The 13,297-nt window shown below is 41.8% G+C and overlaps 1 protein-coding gene across 4 annotated transcripts in view; it reads left to right on the top strand.

The window, feature by feature from the left end:
• Positions 1-13,297, top strand: part of LDLRAD4 (low density lipoprotein receptor class A domain containing 4) — a 257,251-nt gene that overhangs the window by 104,124 nt on the left and 139,830 nt on the right. For 2 of the 4 annotated variants that reach the window (XM_056521503.1, XM_056521504.1), the window contains exon 3: positions 5,376-5,487. The exons of the other annotated variants lie outside the window; for them this stretch is intronic. In XM_056521503.1, the coding sequence (XP_056377478.1) occupies positions 5,376-5,487 (112 nt within the window). The remainder of the gene's footprint in view (positions 1-5,375; positions 5,488-13,297) is intronic. 4 annotated transcript variants of the gene reach the window in all.

The following is a 13,297-nucleotide window of genomic DNA, read 5'->3' as shown; positions in this document are numbered from 1 at the left end:
ATTGGCTGAGTGCAGTATGACTCACCGACCATCGGCATCCAGACCCCCATGGACTTCTTGCTCACCAGATTAGGCCACTGGCCAGAACTTGCCCAGTTTGCCATGAGTGTTCTGTCTTGTCCACTCTAGTGTGGCTTTGGGGAGAGTGTTTAGCGCAGCAGGCGGCATGGTCACCCGGAAGCGAACAAGTTTGTCAGCCAGCAGCATGGAAAAGCTGACTTTTACTAAAATGAATCAGGCATGGATCACTGAGGAATTTAAACCTCATGTGCCAAATGCCACTGATTAGTCAGTACTACCACCACCCCTGCTGGATGCTAGTGACATCAGTTCGCCATCTCATGCTGTACACTAGTGACATCAGTCCACCATCTCGTGCTGTATGCTATAAACATCTGTCTTCCATCTCATGCTGTACGCTATTAACATCACACCTATATATGTCAGTGTATTGTGGACACTGCAGACCTCCGTAACTTTTGTATAATCTTTATTGACAAAAGTAAATATTTATAAAATTAATTAAAAAGGAACTGTAACAGACAGACTACAAATGCATCTATTTTATGGGTAATAAGGTGGGTATCTAGTGCATGTAGCAAATTACAAATGGAGGCAATCTCCTATAAGGTGTATACACACATAGACCAGTAATGGCTGTATAAACATATACTATCAAACATACACAACATAACTATGTCTGAGTATACACACAAATAATAAAAAATATATTGCACATTACCCCAATCAAAAAGAGGATCGCTAGAAATAACACAAGGTAGGCACCGTTAGAAATGTTGGTAAGTCCACCATGAAAAAGGGCCAGCAGATCCTACACAGTGCAGCCCTGGATACAGAACGAGACCCCCAGCATGTCAAGCGTGCATCATGCGGACATCTTAGTCACTTGTGGACACCACCCCTGGGCATGGAATAGACCCCTTTGTAGTCTGTCTGTTACTGTTCCTTTTTAATTTATTTTTATTTTTTACTTTTGTCAATAAAGATTATACACATTTTGCATTACTCTGTCTCAGTGTGACTCTATAGGGATTCTAATTGTCTAGTATTTACTAGGGACATGTTCTAGCAGTCTCCTATTATTGAGCCCTTCTTTTTGTTTACCTACATAACTTTTGCACCCCAGTTACAGGCACAGTTTGCTTTTATACCCTAACAGCTATCCTGCAGCTTTTGGCAGCAAATACAGTGGACAGATTGTCATTACCTGTACTGTATTCTCTTATGTGGTCAGCTGAGCACCTGTGTAAAATTAGTATTCTGTAACCAACATGTACTGCTGTGTGGTCACTGTATGGTGATAATATTAGTTTTAGTGGTAACAGTGGTGTTAAAAGTATGGTGATACTATTCAGTCATTATTTGGGGACATTATGTAGTCCTGGTGTTATAGTTTTTATTTGGTTTTAGAATGGTAGTATATAATAATACCCCTCTTCTATATAAACTATGACGTGATAATATTAGTCATGATGTAGTGATATTATTTGGCTTTTGTATTAAATGGTGACTTTACTATTGTGAACCCCACCTCTTTTTTCAGGTTGTGTGCTAAAATGTGGCGCATTGCATTGCACCACAAATTGTGTCTGGGCCAGAATTTGTGGTGCAATGTGCCAAAATAAACCTACAAACCCGAAAATAGGCATGGCCGGAGTAAAAGGGGCATGGTTTCACAACCAAACCTATTTATTATTCATTTCACAGAAATCCTGTGATAAATGGCTGGAAATTTCCACCAAGATAAAGCTGAAAATTTCCAAATCTGTGAATCTCTATAGTAAATAGAGTTGAATCCTGCACGTTTAAACAGTATTTAACACTAGTAAAAACCAAAAAATCTTAGTAAATCAGGACCAATATGTCTGTTTGAGAAAGGGTTTACAGCACACCGATTCTGCTGAGCAGAAAGTGCAGCTGATTTTCTCATTGAACACCAGCAGCCACATCCTGTGCTGAGCAACGTCTGCCGTACTGTGTGTGCACCTCCTGCCCTGATGAGAGAATACTTGCTAACTTTTACTTCGGTTGGCAATTGCTTGCTCCACTCACATCAGTGCCAGGATAGGCATTAAAGCACAGCAGATTTTGCTGAGAAGTGGAGGACATTCTGCTCTCCAAATGAGAAGACTGAAAAACTTTCTCCCCCATAACTGGCAGCTGCATCCTCTGCTTAGCCAGCTGTAGTAGAAGCAATGAGAATGTGGGGAATTAGTGTAAGGTAGGAGGTGGTACGAGGTGCAGGCCCCATCCAGTAGGGCATAGGTAGATCAAACATACTATACATCTGCTTTCTTAGCCTGCACCTTGTAAACTTAGATCACGGCTGTTATGTATTTCTGCCCAACAGTCAGAGGGGTTGGCCGACAATCGCAGTGGCACGCATCCTCCCTGCCCTAACTCGCTCCCAGTATAGAGGCCTATACTTCAGTCATGCAGGACTTGCATGATTGTATGGAGGTGACAGTTGCACTTCATGGAATGTTGTGTATACATTGAATTGTTTCATTGCATACTTAAATGGGCACTGTCAGATACAAAAACTTTTCATATGTTGTAAAGCATGCCAATAGGTTTTTCAAAAGCTTTCATAAGAAAATTTTCAGTATTTCATACTGGAAAAAGCCAGTCAAACAACTGCCTCCCCTGCCTGCTTGGACACATACTAGTCCTGCTGTGTCCATGCATCATCACCTATGTCATGGACACACTTCCTTGATTGACAGCTCTGAGCTCAGGGCTCCCAGCTGGAGGAAAAATCCTCCCGCTGTCAGTTTGTGTCCCGCTACTGTCAGTGAAGACAAGCTGGGAGTTGTAGTTTTGCTAATGCTAGGAGAGATGTAAGAAGACAGTATACTGAGGGAAGGGGCGGCGACCTGCACAGTGAGGCCACGCCCCCTCCCTTTGAGAGGAATTCAGACTAGTGAGCTAAATTAAAAGTGTAATAAAAAAATAAATAAAAGTGCTAGACACATAAAAATTAGATGTACATGGTCAGGATTAGGTACTGAGTGATATATTAAAAAAATGTTTTTTTTGTTGGATCTGACGGGTACGCTTTAACTCTAAGATTTTGTTTTAGATTTAAAACAAAAATCAGGAAAATAAACAAGTAGGATTGTGCATGAGTGATGGCATTTAGGGCAGGGTCAATACTACCACATTTTTTTCATTGTTTATTATACACATAAATGTATCACTCTAAATAGCGTTACAAAGTGGAGGGGTTAAAAGCTACAAATTGTCTCCTGTTATATTTTGTAAGAGAACATTATCTTCCTCTGTAGGTTGAGTACCAATTACGTGGATGAACATTACATACCAGTGTAGTGCCTGCACTATAAAAGCTTTCTCATTCTCCATGCACTTATCTACATAACTGCAAATAAAATGCGAGGAGAACCATTGTGCTCATAAACATAGGAACATTTCTGAAGTATAGAATAATTTCTCTTTGGGAAAAAAAATTGTTTATCAAACTATGCCTGAAGTCAAAATAAGTCAAAGTGAAATGGCAAACTACTACTTGTCAACAAGCAAAAGATTTGTGGTTGGCTGCATACAGCAACCATTATCTGCAGCCTATTGTCCCATGAGAAAGACATTCTCTCTTTAACACTAAGCTGTCACAATAAGAAGCACGTATAGTCATTTTGTATACTGTAGCTTGAGGTGCCCTATATGTACAAGCATCTTGCTTTACCTGGATATTTAAACAAGTGGACACATACCATAGACATAGACTATTTATTTGTTATGGGACCCTGGCGGAAAGGGGGCCAAGCCATAGATGCTGTCATCACCTTTACTACTGTGTAACAAGAACATGTGTATGACTACCCTCTCAAGAGAAACTGCTTGCTTTTAAAGCCAACCTGTCAGGAAAAAAGAAATATTCTTCCTTCTAGCTCAGCACCCTATGCTGCCATCGTTTTCTTCTATCTTCTGGTATCCCCTCCGTTCCAGCGCTTGATCCGTAGCATAATAATGTACTCTACCAAAGACAATATGGTGAGTGTATAACTTACGTCTTCCTAAATTAGTGCAAAGGTTTACAAAAGTACAGTGGTTATTAAAGGGGTACTCCACCCCTAGACATCTTATCCCCTATCTAAAGGACGTCCCCTCGATGCAAGTCTATGGGAGGGGGCGTGACGGCTGTCACGCCCCCTCCCATAGACTTGCATTGAGTGGACGGGGCGTGATGTCACACGGGGGCGGAGTCGTGAAGTCACAAACTTCCATTCCCGTGGTCGCGACCCAGACCCTCCAGCGCTTCCGGAGCAGAAACAGGTGGGTGCCGCATGCTATATTGCAGGGGTCCCCAGCGGCGGGACCCCCGCGATCAGACATCTTATCCCCTATCCTTTGGATAGGGGATAAGATGTCTAGGGGTGGAGTACCCCTTTAAGCATACATTTTCTGTTCCTGCCATTCATGTATGTCATCCTTGGCAGTCCTGTAATGCTGGGACTTGTAGTTTTGGAATAGTTGGAGGTTCACAGGACTCAGTTTCCAACTATATATTGGGATATTTAAGGTCCCCCATAATAACCACTTCTAGGTGGACAAATAATGTAATGTACGAGACAGTGGATAGCCCATCAATAATATGTGGCCAAAAAACACCTTTACTTGGTAGTTTGGGGCAGGTTCCAGATGCATCCTATGTAAAATCTCTGAACCTGACAGCTCAATGGAGGAGTTCAGGCAACAGGGCTGATAGTATTGAAAGATAAATGCATTACATGTAAGTGAGAGAGAGAGATTTAAGAAGTGGGGCCATATGTTATTGTTTTTTTTTTTTAACAAGGTGCAGATTAGAGATGAGCGAACTTACAGTAAATTTGATTCGTCACAAACTTCTCGGCTCGGCAGTTGATGACTTTTCCTGCATAAATTAGTTCAGCTTTCAGGTGCTCCGGAGGGCTGGAAACTGTGGATACAGTCCTAGGAGACTCTCTCCTAGGACTGTATCCACCTTTTCCAGCCCACCGGAGCACCTGAAGGCTGAACTCATTTATGCAGGATAAGTCATCAACTGCCGAGCCGAGAAGTTCGTGACGAATCGAATTTACTGTAAGTTCGCTCATCTCTAGTGCAGATCTTTTAGTACTTAACTTGATGCAAAATTAGTCACTTATGAGGAATTAAATGCTGAAGAAAAGTAGCATTAACCTGTCCAATATTGCTTTATGTGTACACATTGCACTTATTTTGAGTCTGAAAAAAATAATTTTACAGTTAAAAGTGTCTCAAACTTTCTGACTCTTTTTATTTATTTATTTATTTATTTATTATTTCTGCCTTTTGGAATGGTTTAGAATTTGATATTACTTTTTCTTAGCATTCAGACTATTTTTTCATCTGGTTTTTGGACCTTTTTTGGGCTACAATTCTCTGCTCAGATACTGGTAGACAGGATTCAGCTGACCTACTCCAAACTGCACTATGCTGACAACCAAGGTAAAAAAAAGAGCTTAGTTGCTTCTCTGTACATTAAGGGTAAGGCCAAACATAGCGTATACTCGGCGTATTTCAGGCTACATGAAATCCGCTGCACAGCAGGAAATTTGCTGCGTATTCTCCTATGAGCAGACACCCAGGTCTTCATGTGGCAGCGCTGTGTGAGCAGTGAAGTTTGGAGGCAGACGTGCGTGTCACAGGCACGTTGGCTTTCTGGGCCCACTTCCAAACGGTACCGCACACAGGGCTGCCGTCAGGTTGCCCTGTGTGTCTGCTCACGGGAGAATATGTAGCGTATTTCATGCTGTGCAGCGGATCTTGCACAGCATGAAAAACGCTGCATATGTGCTATGTGTGACCCTACCCTGGATGGTAGTCTTGTGTTCCAGATGTAAATTCTAACAGATCTATCTATTTATCTTTCTATATCAATGGGCTTTAAAATGGTAAATATTTAAAGCGTCAAGCAAGTATTCTAAAACGTAGTCAGCAGAAGGCATGACAAACTCCACTCCACCCAGACACACGGAGAAGGAGTCTCGGGTAAACTCTGTGGGCTATCAGGTGAACGAGACTTGTGGGGGTGCTAGGTAAACCCAAACAGAATATCTCAGGCAAATATAAGAAAGCAAGAACCAATAGAATCCTGCACTCACCGCAAAACCAAATGTCTCTCGTCTCCTTATCGGTTCACCCGGTGGACAGAAAGATAGCTATGGCGTTGGGGCGCTCAAAAATGACTGCCAGCGGTTTTGGGAAGTATGAAATACATAAAAACCAGTAGAAGAACAATAACTAATGTGTTTCACAATAAAATAGTTGCTGTCATGCGTATTACCTATGTATTCAAAAGAGAAAGAGATCACAGTTTATTTATTTATTTTATTTATTTATTTATATAGCGCCTACAGACCACTAATTCCACAAACCCCCTTGGTTGTTTTTAACAAAAATAGTTCTATAGTTCTATAGGCTCTCCTGTTTGTTCGCATGGGGAGTTAGTGGGCTGGAAGTGAAGCCTGTAAACTGTGATCTTTTTTCCACTCTCTTTAATATACATAGGTAATATGCACGATAGTGACTGATAAATAAATAGTGTGGCTGTCTACTTCATTATGATACACAGTACAATTATTGACTGTCAGTCCCTGTTATAGAAAAAAGGATAGATGGCACTCATGGAGATGTTTTTATGAGACTGAAAATAAATGAAGAATTTTGCACAATATTTTGGGTGAGTGGCATCTATCCTTTTTCTATAACATGGACGGTCTGCATGCTGCTAAGCTCTTGGATGGAGCACCCTGGGAAAGCTGTGCAATTGTATTCTGGATTCTAGTAGCCTTAAAGGGGTACTCTGCCCCTAGACATCTTATCCCCTATCCAAAGGATAGGGGATAAGATGTCTGATTGTAGGGGGACCTGCGATTTTGGTTGCGGCACCCCAGACAACCCAGTGCACGGAGCAAACTTCGCTCTGGGCCGGATTACTGGTGATGCGGGGCGGAGGCTCGTGATGTCACGGCCACACCCCCTCAATGCAAGTCTTGCATTGCGGGGGCATGGCCTTGACATCACGAGCCTCCGGCGCTGCACCCGACGCTCTAAATAACTGCCGGGTGCAGCAGGGAGTTCATGGGGGTCCCCAGCGGTGGGATCCTTTGGATAGGGGATAAGATGTCTAGGGGCGGAGTACCCCTTTAACTGCTGCTATTTGGGCTGTGCCAACCTACTGTCTGTTTTCTATTGGCAATTATTGCTTGTCTGCTGGTGTTTCACCATTGTTGTAAAATACTTGTTTGATACTTTTACTTTTGGGCAATTACTGGGATTCCACCTGTCTATAGAATGTGTTAGCTGCAGTGGTATTTACGTTCTTTGCATTGTAGCATTAGTGTAGTATATTGCATAAACATGTGAAACGGTTTATTATTTACATATGCTGAGAAGAAGCTGTGGCATCATCCCTAGCTATGTTTATTACTTTGGCTCTTAAAGGGGTACTTTTTTTTTTTTAATCAACTGGTGCCAGAAAGTTAAACAGATTTGTAAAGTACTTCTGTTAAAAAATATTTGTCCTTCCACTACTTATTAGCAGCTATATGTCACAGAGGAAATTATTTTCTTTTTGAATTTCTTTTTTTGTCCACGTTGCTCTCTGCTGACACCTGATGCCCGTATCAGGAACTGTCCAGAGCAGGAGAAAATCGCCATAGCAAATCTATGCTGCTCTGGATAGTTCCTGACACGGACAGAGGTGTCAGCAGAGAGCACTGTGGACAAGACAAAAAAGAAACTCAAAAAGAAAAGAATTCTGTAGCATACAGCTATTAATATGTACTGGAAGGATTAGGGTTTTTAAATAGAAGTAATTTACAAATTTGTTTAACTTTTTGGCACCAGTTCATAAAAAAAAAAAAAAAAAGTTTTCCACCAGAGTACCACTTTAATGTTCAGCTAAATTGTGCCCTATGGCTCTTAAAGGAGTACTCTGGACGGGAAAAAAAAGTTCAAATAAACTGGTTCCAGAAAATTATACAAATTTGTAAATTATGTCTATTTTGCTATTCTATTTTAACCTTCCAATACTTATCAGTTGCTGTATGCTCCAGAGAAAGATGTATAGTTCTTTCTGGTCTGACCACATGGCTATCTGCTGTCACCTCTGTTTGTGCCAGGAACTGTCCAGAGCAGGAGCAAATCCCTATAGCGAACCTTTCCTGCTCTGGACTGTTTCTGACATGGACAGGAGGTGAAAGCAGAGAGCACTGCAGTCAGACTAGAGAGAACTACTCAACTTCCTCTGGAGCATACAGCAGCAGATACAATTTTGAAATAGACATCATTTACTAATCTGTATGGCCCAGATTTATCAAACTGTGTGAGAGAAAAAATGGAGAGTGATTTTCCCACAGCAACCAATCACCGCTCAACTAACGAGCACTGGTAAAGTGAAAGCTGAGCTGTGATTGGTTGTTGTGGGAAAATTACTCTATTTTTTCTCTCACACAGTTTGATAAATCTGAGCCTATAACTTTCTGGCACCAGTTGATTTTACAACATTTTTTTTCCTCCACTGGAGTACCCCTTTAAAGGGAACCAATCATCAGATTTTACCCTATATGGGCTGCGTCATTGTTCCGCTCACTGAACAGACGGAGCAGAGTGATGACACGGCCCGTCAATCAAGCGGAGGGGGCGTCGCTGCCAGCAGAAGAACGGAAGTAGATGAGAAGAGCTCCCCGCCCAGGTGACTACTTACGGCGGCGGCGGTGACTAGTTTATAACTTCATATCTTCACCATCCCTGGGGGCAGGAGCGTCCCCCGGGAATGGTGAAAATGAAGATTTTACCCAATATAACACTTTACCAAGTGTTATATAGGGTAAAATCTGATGATTGGTTCCCTTTAAGTGCATGTACAACCATTTAAAGCAGGGAAGAAAACCACATAAAGAGGTGAATAGTAGAATTAAGGTTGCAGATAGCTTTTAGGATGTACATGTAGGCCTGACATAATGGAGCTGTAACCAAAGATGCAAAACATACAGATTGAAAGTAAAATTCTTTCATGTGCAGCATGACCCATTTATTTGGGTCACTATTGACATGTGGTTTCCTAGAGATGAAAATGGGTTTCCCGTGGCTTAGGATATAAGGCATGAAATTTATTTAACTGAATGCCTTTTCATAGCAGGATCAAAAGCCAGAACAATTTCTTTAAAAGCAGCTGTGAAAAGCTCTCAAGATGAAGTGACTTCAAGTGACGTCAATTTGCAGACTTGTTCCTCCTCGTTCACAGCATGTTCATACAATCACCTGTCCTATGTATTACACATTAGGACCTATTCAAACAATTAATAAATCTGTTTTGTTATAGTGTTTGCATCTCTGAAGTTACCTTTAAAATGTGTTTAAAGGTGTTGTAACCTGGATGCCCCTCATTATTTTATTCAGCAAATCTAAAAATCTAAATCATATTTTTTTTTAGTATTCAAATGTATATGTTGCATTAAAACAGTTAGAGATTTTGAGGTTTGATAGAGAGTTAATTTTCGAAGTAAAAGTTTTTTTTAAAGATTTTACATTAAAAAAACCAGCATAGAAAAACTGAAGCAGACAGATATTGTACCCACAAATAAGTAAAGATCAGCTAACAATTCAGCAGGATGTGAACAATAAGGAAACAGAAGCATAACTTCTGCTGCAAGCACTTGTATCCAGCGGCAGCGTGATAAAAGACCAGAACAGACAGTAAGGTTATGTTCATATGGCGGAATGTCTGCTTGGAAAATTTCCATGTGGACATTCTGCAGGCACTGGCACAACAAACCGGCGCTAGGATCGCCCGGAAATGCATGGTCTCCATAGATCGCAATGCATTTCCGAGCGGATTCCGTTTAAAGAATAGACATGTCAATTTTTTTTGTGGAGTCTGGAATCAGAATTTCCGTGGTAGATGTATCTGTCATGGAAATTCCCATTAAAAACTGTGGAACTGTGGAATTTTTTTGTCCGTATTCCACTCGGAAATTACACTGTGTGAACAAGGCCTTAAGAAAGAAAAGGAGAAAGGAAAAAAACAGGCGGAAAAGTCAAAGAAAGAAGGGGATTATGAAGCATTAGGAAGAGTAAAAACTCATAAACTTAAATGGGCACTGTCAGATTTAAAAACTTTTTAAATGTTGTACATCTTGACAAAATATTAACCTTCCTAATATACTTAATAAGAAATTTTTATTTCCTTTTTATAGAAATCATGGCTTATAAAATCATGGATTTGTCCAGGCTAAAGCACAGGCATGAACAAAGTGCTGAGTAAGTGAAGGGTGGGCTAGCACTCCTCTGTGCTCTCTCCTGTCTGATAGGACTCCTCTGTGCTCTCTCCTGTCTGATAGGACTCCTCTGTGCTCTCTCCTGTCTGATAGGACTCCTCTGTGCTCTCTCCTGTCTGATAGGACTCCTCTGTGCTCTCTCCTTTCTGATAGGACTCCTCTGTGCTATCTCCTGTCTGATAGGACTCCTCTGTGCTCTCTCCTGTCTGATAGGACTCCTCTGTGCTCTCTCCTGTCTGATAGGACTCCTCTGTGCTCTCTCCTGTCTGATAGGACTCCTATGTGCTCTCTCCTGTCTGATAGGACTCCTCTGTGCTTTCTCCTATCTGATAGGACTCCTCTGTGCTCTCTCCTGTCTGATAGGACTCCTCTGTGCTCTCTCCTGTCTGATAGGACTCCTCTGTGCTCTCTCCTGTCTGATAGGACTCCTCTGTGCTCTCTCCTGTCTGATAGGACTCCTCTGTGCTCTCTCCTGTCTGATAGTACTACTCTGTGCTCTCTCCTGTCTGATAGGACTCCACTGTGCTCTCTCCTGTCTGATAGCACTTCTCTGTGCTCTCTCCTGTCTGATAGCACTCCTCTGTGCTCTCTCTTGTCTGATAGGACTCCTCTGTGCTCTCTGCGGTCTGATCGCACTCCTCTGTGCTCTCTCCTGTCTGATAGTACTCCTCTGTTCTCTCTCATGTCTGATAGCTCTCCACTGTGCTCTCTCCTGTCTGATAGTACTCCTCTGTGCTCTCTCCTGTCTGATAGCTCTCCACCGTGATCTCTCCTGCCTGATAGGACTACTCTGTGCTCTCTCCTGCCTGATAGGACTCTTCTGTGCTCTCTCCTGCCTGATAGCACTCTTCTGTGCTGTCTCCTGTCTGATAGCACTCTTCTGTGCTCTCTCCTGTCTGATAGCACTCCTCTGTGCTCTCTCCTGTCCTATCAGACACAGGAGAGAGCAGTGCTAGCCTACCCTCACTTACTGGACTTTGTTCATGCCTGTGCTTAAACTTGGACAAAGCCATGATTTTATAAGCTATGATTTCTATAAAAAGGAAATACAATTTTCTTATGAAGTATATTAAAGGTAAATGTTTTGCCAAGACGTACAACGTATAAAACGTTTTTGAATCTGACAGTGCCCATTTAAGCCAGGGACCCCATAGAAGGTGGTGGGTTTCTCAATGAGGCAAGGCAAGACAGCCATCAATTCCTCCATACGATGGAGAAAAGCCATTTCCTGAAGCCAGCCCCAATTGGTGGTGATGGGGGTGAGAATGATAAAGGTCATTTTATGTATCTATTTTTTACCTTGACCTTCTACTGTCCCCATACTACACTGTTAGTACTGCCAGCTGTTTCCTAATACATTTGTTTTTGTTGTTACTGGCCCGGTCCTTCCACTATTTGGCATGTATGTTATGCTAATGTGCTTGAAGTTTTTGGTGGGGTGGATACACCAGTTTATCCTTCCAGTCTCATCCTGAATTGTGTGAGGTTATAAAGTGCTGAAACATGACATGTGGACAACAGAACTGATAGGATGTTCCAGTCTAAGTAGGTTTTGTTTTAGAGCTGAACATTTCTATTTTAAAGAAATAATTTTATTTAATTTTGATATAATAAAATAACTTAGTTACTGAACTTGCTAGTTGGTTACACCCAATTACTTCTATAGGGAATTTCATTAAAGACACATATTATAAGTCTAGTTCATGACATAACTACATGAATAGAGGTTCAATCTACACAATTAAATTCTTATTTAGTAATAATGTTTACATGGCTGATATTTAAAGGAAATATGTCACCAGTGTTACCTGCACTAACCTGTGGGTACCAGCAGGTAGTGCAGGTGACACTGATGACAACTGTACTTACCTTGTCCCGGTCCGTGGCGGGGATCTCTGGTAATCTTCTCTGGTATCTTCGCTCCGGGCATCGGCTTGGGGCACGGACGGAGCTTAATGACTTAAAGGGAACCAATCATCAGATTTTACCCTATATAACGCTTGGCAAAGCGTTATATAGGGTAAAATCTTTATTTTCACCATTCCCGGTTGATTGATGGGCCGCGTCATAACTCTGCTCCGTCTGTTCAGTGAGCGGAACAATGACGCGGCCCGTCAATCAAGCGGAAGGTGCGTCGCTGCCGGCCGAAGAACGGGAGTAGATGAGAAGAGCTCCCCGCCCAGGTGACTACTTACGGCGGGGGCGGTGACTAGTTTATAACTTCATATCTTCACCATCCCTGGGGGCAGGAGCGTCCCCTCCGGGGATGGTGAGGACAACAATTTTACCCTATATAACGCTTTGCCAAGCATTATATAGGGTAAAATCTGATGATTGGTTCCCTTTAACCGCTGCTGTTCCCAGGACCCTGGACCCAGCAGAGAGCAGCAGCTCACTAAGCTATGCCCATGCCCCAAGCCGCTGCTTCTTTCTGCAGGGTCCTGGGCAGCAGCGGTTACGTCATTAAGCTCCGCCCGTGCATAGAACATGCTCTTTATTTTTTTTTTCTTTATCAGATTTATACAAAAGGGCACATATGCTGTAGGTTGTACAGAGTTGTAATGTAAAAGGCTGTGAATTTTTGTGCAATTATGGTATATCGCAAAGTTTGTGAGTTTTTCATGTGAAAATACAGATTCAGAGTCAATGATAATTTCCCCTTTTTGTTTTAGTATTTTGCTGAAGTTCCTGTTAGATTTGTTTTTGTGCTGGATGTCTACAGTTGTGAAAGGAGGGAAAATGGAACAACCTGCTGTTATTCAGGAATGTTTACAGCAATATAGGACTTTGGAATAGTTGTGTGCTGAAACAGAGGCTCTGACCTTTCTACTCGGAACTCACAACTACTTTCATTATTATCAGCCATATTTACAAATATTTTATGCCTTATATACAAATATTGATAAAATGATCATGACTTCTGTGCCACCAAGAATTGTACTATTTTTGCCTCGAGAAGGAAGCTCTGATCCATA

The sequence above is a fragment of the Hyla sarda genome, chromosome 5, assembly GCF_029499605.1.
Source record: "Hyla sarda isolate aHylSar1 chromosome 5, aHylSar1.hap1, whole genome shotgun sequence".
Taxonomy (NCBI): domain Eukaryota; kingdom Metazoa; phylum Chordata; class Amphibia; order Anura; family Hylidae; genus Hyla; species Hyla sarda.
This window is presented reverse-complemented; position numbering and strand designations above follow the sequence as displayed.